This window comes from Sturnira hondurensis, unplaced genomic scaffold (genome assembly GCF_014824575.4).
Source record: "Sturnira hondurensis isolate 20B ecotype Veracruz unplaced genomic scaffold, ASM1482457v3 Scaffold0022908, whole genome shotgun sequence".
In the NCBI taxonomy this organism is placed as follows: domain Eukaryota; kingdom Metazoa; phylum Chordata; class Mammalia; order Chiroptera; family Phyllostomidae; genus Sturnira; species Sturnira hondurensis.
The window spans coordinates 7,536,133-7,546,726 of NW_028095539.1; the positions used below are offsets into that span (position 1 = coordinate 7,536,133).

Consider the following 10,594-nt stretch of genomic DNA (forward strand, 5'->3'; position numbering starts at 1 on the left):
TATCTGTTTGCGCAGTCACCGAGTTGACCGGGTGGAGCAGCGAGCTTCCCGCCGCGGCGCCCGGACGGGACAGGTGAGTGTGGAGAGGCACTCGTCCCTGCCTCCTCTTTCCTGTTTGCCGGTCTGGCTTCCAGACAGGTTCCTTGGTCCCCGCAGCCGTTCTAGACAGAGTGAGGTGGGCTGCAAACCTCTCTAGCAGGACTTGGCCTTCCACCCCTGAGCCCCGGGGAGAGGCGGAGGTGAGGAGCTGCTGTGAGCCGGCGCGGGAGTGCCACCACCCTTTCCAAAACTCAGTCTTAGCCTGTGGGTATCACCTGCCTGCACAATGTCATACACACACCCGGGGGGCCCAAGGACCCGGGCAGGGCACAGTGTGGTGTGGCAGGACACAGGCCTGAGGTGGGGTCCCCCGTCAGGCACAAACTATCCAGTCCCGGGGACTGTGAGCCCTTCTCCGTGTATAGGCCCTCCTGGGATGGAGAGACCGCTGAAGGGAGTCCCACAGCCCCCAAGTCCCCGAGTTCCCCGATGCTGAGTGGGGTGCCCTTCCAGCGAGCCTGCTGAGGGGACAGGGGCGGCTGCCCTCTCCACTTCTCCCCCCAGCCTCCAGGAGCGGTCGGACTGTAGATGGGGAGCTGGTGTCACAGCCTCTTCTACCTTTTTTGGGAGAAAAAACCAGGTTGCAGTCTGGGTGGCGGGGCAAGGTGCGTGCTCTCACTCACATGGGCTTGCTGGGGGGGTGGGCAGTCCGCGGGGTCGTGGTGGGCGGCTGCCTGTGTACTTTCTTTCTGGGGAACAGCCCATGGCTTCTGTGAGATCTGAGGGTGCAGGGGTAATTGGCTGTCCCTGGACACGGAGCTGGCAGAAGCTGGCTGAGCTCCCCCGTGCCACCCAGCAGGTTGTGAGAAAAGGTCTTCAGTCTCGGGAAATGGCAGGTCCCTTGTCCTCAGAGCTGGTGCCCAGGGAATCTGCGGATGAGATGAGGGGATGAGGGAGGTCCCTTGCAACTCTGATTCATGCTGGTTTCCCCACGGAAAGGACTTGGAGAGCATCAGAAGCTCCTGGGGTTCGGTGTGATGGATGGAACTGCTCGAAACAGGGGTGGACCTGTTTCTGGGGCTTTCGGGGGGGTAGGGTGGTCATGGGGGTGCTTAGTGAAGAACACAAGGACTCCCTACGGCTCTGGGGCCAGATGACCAGACGGGAGCCTGATCAGATGCCCCGGGTCCCTGGGACTCGACCTCTCTCCCCTCTCCAGAAATAGCAGGGAGCCTCGCTGCTCTGGCCCCCGTCTAGAGGCAGGCTTTCCGCCACTTGTCTCCGGGGATCCAGACCAGCAGGGGCTGCTCCGGTCTCCAATTCAGAAATGCTCAGGACACGCCTTATCCTCTCACTTTTGTTTTCACGGAGATGAAACAGACCTGACACGAAACTGGCCGTTGTACTCGGACGGCTCAGAGGCAGTAAGTCGCCCCACGTGGTCGCTGCCACCCTTGCGCAGAGCTGTTTCCGTCTTTAGTGACTGAAACTCTGCTCATTAAACAGTAGCTCGCCGCTCCCCTCCCCCAGCCCCTGGCGACCACCGTTCTCCTCTGGTCTCTGTGAGTTTGCCTGCTGCAGACCCTGCGTGTAAGCAGACTCCCCAGCCCTTGCGCCTCTGCGACTGGCTCGCTTCGCTCAGCAGAGTGTCCTCCAGTTTCGTCCACCTCGTAGCAGGTGTCAGGGGCTCCTTCCTTTTTAAGGCTCAATAATCTCTGACGAGATGCAGGGGTTGCGTTTATTCATCATCCATTGGCTGGCCCTTGGGGCGCTTCCACCTTTCGGTTGTTGCAAGTGCGCTGCTGTGAACGGGGGTGTGTCGATACTTGTTCGAGTCCCTGCTTTCGGTTCCTTTGGGGGTACACCCCGAAATTGATTCGCTCACTTGTTTAAAGAAAGATTTTATTTATTTACTTTTAGAAAGAGGTGACGGCAGGGAGAAAGAGAGGGAGAGAAATATCAGTGAGTAAGAGATGCGCTGAGCAGTCGCCTCTCACATGCCCCTAACTGGGGACCTGGTGTGTAACCCAGGCAGGTGCCCTGACTGGGAATTGAACTGGCGACCTTTCAGTTTACAGGCTGGTGCTCAGTCCACAGAGCCACACCAACCAACCAGGGCTGCTTCACTCACTTTTGACGTTGCATTCCCTGAACGTAGAAACAAACATTTGAGAATGCCTTCCAAGTTTCAGAAAAATAATGCCTCCTCCCCTGACGTGACCGGGGCCACTTCCCCCTCCTTCTACCTGGAAAGGGCTTTTGTTTGTTTGTGTTTCCCCCTAAGTCACGCCTTCAGGCACGAGGAAGTCCAAAGGGTCCTCCTCTACAGCCGACTCTGAGAAACGGCAGTCTTGCCCAACCCTCCCAAAAGGGGAACCCGAGGGACGCGTCTCTCAGACAAGGTGGGTCGGTGCGGGGCTGCTGGGCAACGGACAGCGCATGGGATTTGAGAGCAAGAGGGAAGTGGAGAAACCTTAGTCCAACCGTCCCGACGAGAGACAGGAAAACCAAGCCTCAGGTCGGCAGCTGATGCGGCCCAGCACAAGGTCGCCAAATCAGACCCAGGGATCCCAGGCCTGGAGGTCGGGGTGCAGCGGGGGTCCCCCAACCCCCTCCATGCCGGCCTCCCAAGTTTCCGCTGAGATTCTGACTCTGGGAGGGTCGGGACCCTCTGTCAGGATTGGGGGTTTTTGAAGAGATGTTAACAGCGAGTCTCTTTCCGGAGTCCGATACCATCGAGGTCTCTGTTTTATGAAGAAATCTAAGCCTTCTTTCACAATCTCTGCGCTTACCTCCTCCTCAGAACGGGTTCCTGTGAATCAAAACGGTGTAGTTGTCGTTGTTAATTAACTACCATATAGGTGATTGGTTCCTGTTTTTTTTTTAAACTCAGGTGACAGGGGTCAAAAGGAAGTTCTGTGGGTGCAGCGGGCCGCAGGGCAAGCTCATGAACCTGAGAGTGTCATCGTCTGGCCGTCCTGGGCTCCTTGGACCCCAGGCCCGCGGAAGAACAGAGCTTCCCACAGGAAATCTGTTCTCTCACCTGCCTCTCACCAAAACCCTTTAGGGCCTGACGTGGGGCTTCTGGGTTCTGGAAAAGGTGCAAAGATCAGGGGGATTTGCTCGTTCCGGCCCCCAGCCCCAGCCACCAGCCTCCGCCCGCCATCTCCACCCCAGGCTGGACGCACCACTGACGCAATGCACTGAGCACGGGGCCAGAGGTCAAGGGCTGGCAGGATGGGCACCTGGCCACGAGGCTCTGGCAGGCCACACTCCTCTCTCAGCCTCAGTTTACCCCTGGGTCCTGGGAAGACAGTCACTGCTCCCCCTGCCCCGTGGGTGTCGGATTTGGTGACATAACACCGCACCCAGGGGGCTTTAAACGCTGTCCTGTTTTCCTGGTGGCCTGGGGCTGGGTGCCCACATCCTGCCTGCTCCACCTCATTCTGCCCTGGGACCAGCTCTCAGCCTCAGTTTCCCTCTGTGAAACGGGGTGATAGTGACTCGGTCCCCAGGTCAGGGTGAGCAGAGCTGAGACGAAGCAGGCCACAGCCGTGAGGAACTCCGGCGGGGTTCAAGTGCAGCGGCTTTAATGCCTGCCTTCGGCTCTAGTAGGTTTGCCAATGAAACACCACGTAAAAGACAAAATCTCTTGAAAGAGAGATTGACCGTGGCCTTAGGAGGTTCCCCAGGGCGTAGGGTCTCCTCAAACTGCCCAGGGTCTGCTTCAGTGGGTTCCTCCCCACAGCCAAGAGCTAGAAGGGGGAAGGAAGGGGGCTGTGGGGAGCCCTGGGTGGGTGGAAGGGAGGAGGCAGGAAGAGACTGTCCCCGGGAGATAAGGCCAGCCCGGGCAGCTCCGTGAGGTCGAAATCTGACAGTGTCCTTCAAGTCCCACCCCTTCATTTCAGAGCCCCTCAGCAGAGGGGCCTGGAGTGGACCCTGCTCCCTCTGGGCTGACCCCCACCCTCTGAGGGTGTCCATGAGGGCCAGCACTGGGCATGGGACGAGGTGAGGCCGGACAGCACACAGCTGCGCCGCCCTCGCCCGGGCCTCCCTGCAGCCCGGGCACCACGCCTGGCACATCGCACGCTTGTCTGCAACAAACAAGGGTCCTTTCCTGCCCTGGCAATCCCAGGAAGCTTGGCTGTGATGCCATTTAGCAGATCTGCACACTGAGGCATACAGCAAGGAGGGCCCAGCCTAGGCTGGCCCCAGGTCAGGCAGGGGGGCTGCAGCCCACACACTGGAGGTCCCCAGGGACTCCATGCACAGCTGGGGGCCCTCGTCTGCCTGGTCAGAGCCATCCCCGGGGTGACGCTCCAGGTCTGCTCTGAAGGCAGAGCCCCAGGCTGCCCTCTCTAATCTTCCTCCCCCAGAGAGCTGCCCGCCGCCGGGGCCTTATCAACCACCTTGGCTGCTGCTTAGAGCGGCGTCACCCCTTTCCCGCGCTTGGCCCTATCTGCCCTGCAGCCCCGGGGCTGGGCGGGGGGGAAACTCCTCCTCGAGACCTAGATGCCCATCTCACAGAAAAGGGAACAGGCCCAGAAAGGTTAAGTGTCTGCCCCAAACTGCACAGCAGTGAGCTGGGATTCTTACCCAGGTGCCTCTGTCCACACCCTGAGTGGAGACCACCCCTCGCTGAGACCCCTGGAGGCTGGGCCAACCAGGATGCAACGCAGCTCCCCGGACTGCAGGGTGTCACCTGTGCCGACACCCCCTTCCCCGCTCCTGGGGCAGCTCAGGCATGCGGGTGGCAGTGGCTGGTCCTGGGGCTTTCTAGAGGTTGGCATGTTTGTTTCCTACCCAGCAGTAGGGAGGAAGTCGGGGTTTACAGTTGCCATCCCCAGGTGCCACAAACCGGGCCCCTTAAGACAACAGGACTGTATTATCTCGGGGTCTGTAGTCTGTAAAACCAAAGTCAAGGTGGCGGCAAGCCTCTGCAGGTTCTCAGGGAGCATATTTCACACCTCTCTCCTTCAGCTGGCGGCCCCCCGCAATCTTGGGTGTCATGGGTTTGTGGCCGCATCCCCCCAATCTCTGCCCCCCCTTCAGCGGCCTTCTCCCATGTGTGTCTGCCTGGGTGCCTGAATCCCCCACTTCTTACAAGAGTATTGGACCTCGGCACCCCCTACCATCCAGCGTGACCTCACCTGAACTCTTTGCACCTGCAAAGACCCTGTTTCTGAATAAGGTCGCAGTCACAGGTTTCAGGTGGACACTGTTCAACCCAGGACAGTGCATTCCAACTTCGGGAGGTGGCTCTACCACGCAGCTGAGTACCGTCCCCCTAAGTGTCCTCCCCTCTCCCAGTGCAGGTGTGAGGGGCACACGTGGACAATGCCACGCTCCTTCCTGGTGAAGAGCAAGAAGGCTCACACGTACCACCAGCCCCGAGGCCAGGACGATGAACCAGTCTGGCCCCCTGCCCTGAGCCTGGGTAAGTGGGAGCACAGGCGGGCCTCGCTGCACCCCGCCCCTGGCCCCCCGCCCCTTGTGATGGGGCTACAGCAGCTCACTGCCCTCATTCTGGGTCTGGGAGCAGGAGGAACTCGGTCCGCATCAGCCGAATGAATGAAGGAATGTCCGATCTCTCTGAGCCCTGGTGGCAGTGAGAGCTCAGGCTGCGGACGAGGAGGACGTGTGGGTCCTAAATGGGGTCCGATCTAGGGTTGAGGTTGGGTGCTCTGAAAAACAGATACTGGTCCAAGAGTTTTCTGGGGGTCCCGTCCTGGTTGCCAGCCGGCTCCCCTGTCTGGGCCAGGCCCCTGAGTGTGAGCAGCCAGAGTCAGCAGCGAGCCGGCCTCCCCCTCCTCCTGGGGAGGGTCCTGTCTCCCTCCCGGGGTGCCCTCCCAGGGCTGCAGCTTGCGGCGGCGATGATGGTCTTGTCTCCCCACAGCGACCAGGGACCAGGTCCCGAGCAAGGACCCTGTCCTCAGCACCCTGTTACCGAACCCGTGCCTGGACTGGACTGACCTCAAACGGGAGCCAGAGCTGGGGCTGGACCAGGGCTTGACCAGGATGGTCTCGGCACCAGGTACCTGGCCCAACACCCCCGGCCATTCCAGTGAGGGCCAGGGAGGGGAATGGCTCCTGGGGGCAGGGGCCCTTGGAGTCTTGGAGTCAGGAAGGACCAACAAGGACACAGTCACCTGGACACTGGGCTCCCGGGCTTCTGCTTGGACCCCCTCCTGGGCAGGAGCTCCTTCCCAGATGAGGAGCCTAGCTCGGGGGTCAGAGGGAACAGCTGGGCAGGCTGAGGAAGTGGCATGTGGTGGGGACACTCCGGGGGGTGGCACTCTGCCGGGGGCACTTCGGCCTGGGCTGCCGAGGAGGCGCAGTGAGAACCCGGCCCCCTCCCCCCAGCGAGTGCCTGGGACTCACGCGCTGAGTGAGCCCAAGCACAGGCAGGAGTGGGCACTCCGTGTCTCAGTGAGTCCCCACCAGGCCCGTCTCCCTCTCCACAGAAGGTCCTGCTGTGATGCCCCAGCCCCAGGATGGGGACCCGCCCTCCTCCGACTCACCCCCGTTCTACAAGCCCAGTTTCTCCTGGGACGCCCTGGCCTCATCCTACAGCCACAGCTACCGGCAGGCCCCTTCCACCATGCAGTCGGCCTTCCTGGAGCGCTCCGTCAGCCTGTACGGCAGCCCCCTGGTGCCCAGCACCGAGCCGCCCTTGGACTTCAGCCTCCGCTACTCCCCAGGTCTGGACACGTACCACTGCATCAAGTGCAACAAGGTGAGCGGCGGCAGGTGGGTCTGCAGGCCTGCTTTGCCTTCCCCCCAGCACGCTGGCACAGTGGGGCTTCGGAGCAGGGCATTCCAGGGCAGCTTGGGTCCCCAGGGGGATAGAGGATCCACAACGCTGGCCTGGTCGCCCTTCCTTAAGCCCTGGCTGGGTACCCAGCCCCGAGCTAAGCACCTGATATGCATGAGCCCGGGAGGTGGATGCAGGGCTGAGGCTCAGAAAAGCTGAGTCACTTGCCCAAGAGCACGCAGCGAACAGACCTCAGAACCAAGTTCAAAGCTGGCTCCGGCCCACTTCGGTCCTTAGCCACCAGGCATCCAGAGAGGGCTAGGAGGGGCTTCCAGATCCCCTCAGCCCCTGCTCCACACACAGGAAACCCAGCCACACAGGGAAAGTGGCCTTCCCAGGACGCATAGCACAGGGGATCCTGAATCGGGGATCCAGGTCTCCTTCTGCGGGCTGCCCACCGCAGCTGGAGTGGGGTGCCAGCGGAGGTGGGGGGCACAGCCCTGGGACCCAGGTCTGGCCCCTCCCCACAGCCCCCTGGCCTCACACGCTGCCCCTGCCCCCAGGTCTTTTCCACCCCACACGGGCTCGAGGTGCATGTCCGACGCTCCCACAGCGGGAGCCGGCCCTTCGCCTGTGAGGTCTGCGGCAAAACCTTCGGCCACGCGGTCAGCCTGGAGCAGCACACTCACGTCCACTCCCAGGTGGGCACCCCGCTTCCCCTCCTGCACTGTGCTGCTCCCAGGAAGCCCAGGGGCCACAGACGGGGGGCCCCTCACTACCTGCCCTCCCTCACCTGAGTCTCCAGTACCCACCGTTAACATCCCTCCCGCCCCAATGGGCCAAGCCGGACGAGCCCCTTGGCCCAGGGGGGTCCCCGAGCAGCCTGATGTCTGTGAGGCTCAGGAACAGCCCTGTCCCTTGGGGGTGAGGGCAAGTGTCCTCACTGTGGCATCCTGGAGTCAGGCTCGACTGCCCATTTGCCGCACGCAGCCCTGCCCGAGGCGGGAACCCCTTCTTTAGCGTTCCGCTCTGGAAAGGCGCCTGCCGCTGACCCATTGCTAACGCGGGAGTGGGTATGAAAGTCTCAGTTGGGAGAAGTGGGAAAGGATCAGGAGAGCTTGCATTCGTGAGCTCCCCGGTCCTCCCAATGACCCTTTGAGGTCATCAGCGCTACTGTTGTAATGTGCAGATGAGGAAACTGAGTCTCAGGGAGGCTGAACGACTTGCTACGGTCACGTGCCTAGCAAGAAGCAGAAGCCAGACTCAGGCCTCAACTATTCAGACCCTTACCCAAACCACCGAGCAGCTCATGACCGTCCTTGCTTCAGGGAACCGCTCTGGGTTCAGGGATGTGAAACGTGAATCCCTGAAAAAAAACTCCCAGATCAGTCGGTCCACCAGTCAGTCAACAAACATGTATTTTGTTGGGGACACTGTGGACGTTACCAGGAAAAACCCCACAGGAGGCTCCTCAGGCCCCAAGTTCTCAGCAACTCCTTAGAGGGGAAGGAATGGGGGGTCCTGGGTCCTGCTCTGCCGGGCCTGTCCTCAAGGCCACCCCAACAGAGTGTCCTGTTCCTCAGGGGATCCCGGCCAGGTCCAGTCCTGCGCCCAGCCTGGCAGCCCTGGGTCGCGAGGCCCCGCCTGCGCCTGACCCCCCGGGGCCTCGTTTCCTCCGGCAGGAGCGCAGCTTCGAGTGCCGGATGTGTGGCAAGGCCTTCAAGCGTTCGTCCACCCTGTCCACCCACCTGCTCATCCACTCGGACACACGGCCCTACCCCTGCCAGTTCTGCGGCAAGCGCTTCCACCAGAAGTCGGACATGAAGAAGCACACCTACATTCACACCGGTGAGGCCGCCAGCCCCACGCTGCCCCTGCCTGGTCCGTGTCCCGGCAGCGCCCCAACGCGTATTGGAACGGGATCCAGCTTTAGGACGGTGGGGTCAACGTACGTGGGGGGTCCCCCTCCACCCGGAGGGCTGGATGCCATGTGTTACTTGAGCTCACCTGATACGTAGAGGAAATACCAGCAGGAAATAGCCAAAGTCAGCAGTGCGGGTCTCCAGGTGGAAGTGAGGCTAGCGGGGGAAGTTTCACTCCTTCCTTCCTTCCTTCCTTCACTCACTCACTCACTCACTCACTCACTCATTCATTCTCTGGCTGCTGCCTGAGAGCCTGTTTTGTGCCGAGGGCTGTGCCAGGTTGACGACCCAGATGGACTAGATGGACCGGTCCCTGCCCTACCCCAGTCCAGTCCAGTGTGGGGGGGGGTGTCACAGTCAGTGTGGACTGACAGCGGGATAAAGCAAGAGCGATTTGGAGAACCTCCATGGGGCGTCAGGGCAGTAGGCCTGGCGAGCACGGCCTTGACCCAGTCTCTGCTGCCCTGCAGGCGAGAAGCCACACAAATGCCAGGTGTGTGGGAAGGCCTTCAGCCAGAGCTCCAACCTCATCACCCACAGCCGCAAGCACACGGGCTTCAAGCCCTTCAGCTGCGAGCTCTGCACCAAGGGCTTCCAGCGCAAGGTGGACCTGCGGCGGCACCGCGAGAGTCAGCACAACCTCAAGTGAAGAGGCACCGACGCCCAGCCCTGGCCCGCCCCGCCTGGGGTCCCGCGGCCAGGAGGGAGGTCAGCCTCACGCACCCAGATCCCCAGTCTCCTGGAGGCAGCACCTGATGGGAATCTTCCAGCTTGTTTTGAGACTCACGAAATGGCTGTGTGACTTCGGACAAATTGCTTTCCCTCTCTGGAACAATAGTTCTCCTGCCATGCAGTGTGCACTGAAGGTGTGAAAACTTGGGTGCCTTCCACAGGGCAAAGCCAGGGAGGCCAGAGTAGCCCCACGTGGGCAGAGATGCCCTGAACAGACCAGAGCTGGGACCCACAGAGAAGTTGGAACCCCCCAGTGCCTTCTGCCCACCATGCTGGTATCTGGCCCCCTGGTTTTAGGGGGCCTCTTTTGGGCTGCCGGATGGTCAGATCAGAGCTGCCTCCTGCAGCAGGGTGGGTGCCGAGCACCCCTCTGCTTTAGCCAAACCTGTGGGCTGCCCCCCACTTCTGGCCGGCACGCAGCTGCCCCCAGGGTGGGGGTCCAGTTCTGCCATCAGACCCCAGGGCTGCAGAAGCCAGTAGTTGCCGCTGTCAAATGTCTGCTCCTCTCGACTGCTATAGATGGAAATAAAGACACAGATTTATTTACATTGGACCAGCATTTATTAAGCGCCTACTGTGTGCAAGCCAGCATAAGAGGCTTCAGGGAGGAACGGTGGGGAGCTCTGAGAAGCAGAGACAGCCACGCACACAGTCTCCTAGGACCGGCTGGGAGAGGAGCACCCAGACCAAACGGGAAGGGACTGTACCAGAAGCACTGGGCAAGCCCACCCACCAGGCAGGGCCCGGTCAGGGCAGCAGGGGCTGTGCTTGGAGCTTCACGCAACACAAATCCCTTCTCCCACAGTCCTGGAGGTTCAGAAACCCACCAGGAGTCCCATGGGGCCGAGCTCAAGGTGTCAGGGGGCGAGTTCCCCCTGGAGGCCCTGGGAACACCGGGTCCTCCTCTGACCTTGGAGGCCACCAAGTTCCTCAGTTTGTGGCTGCTTCCTCCACCCTCCAGCTGTCCCCGTTCCCCCTCCGTGCCCTTCTGCCTTCCCCTCCCTGCCACCCTCTTGTAAGGACCCCTGTGACCACGTGGGGCCCACCTGCCTAATCCAGGGTCAGCTTCCCACATCAGGGTCCCCACATCGTCGCTGTGATAGGCTGAACAGCGGCTCCCAGAGATGCCCCCGGGGGTCCTGGCCCC

The 10,594-nt window shown here is 61.3% G+C and overlaps 1 protein-coding gene across 3 annotated transcripts; it reads left to right on the forward strand.

Annotated features, from left to right (window-relative positions):
• Window positions 1-9,995, forward strand: GFI1B (growth factor independent 1B transcriptional repressor). 3 transcript variants are annotated; one of them, XM_037036817.1, is made up of 7 exons: window positions 1-73; window positions 5,355-5,476; window positions 5,936-6,073; window positions 6,504-6,775; window positions 7,357-7,494; window positions 8,377-8,641; window positions 9,186-9,995. In XM_037036817.1, exons 2-7 carry the CDS (start codon window positions 5,377-5,379, stop codon window positions 9,362-9,364), a joined length of 1,092 nt encoding a protein of 363 aa, XP_036892712.1. In that variant the 5' UTR covers window positions 1-73; window positions 5,355-5,376; the 3' UTR covers window positions 9,365-9,995. The 3 variants fall into 3 exon arrangements, with proteins under 3 accessions (XP_036892712.1, XP_036892713.1, XP_036892714.1); XM_037036818.1 differs by having other exon boundaries at window positions 8,476-8,641; XM_037036819.1 differs by having other exon boundaries at window positions 7,357-7,458; window positions 8,476-8,641.
• Window positions 9,996-10,594: the final 599 nt, after the last annotated feature.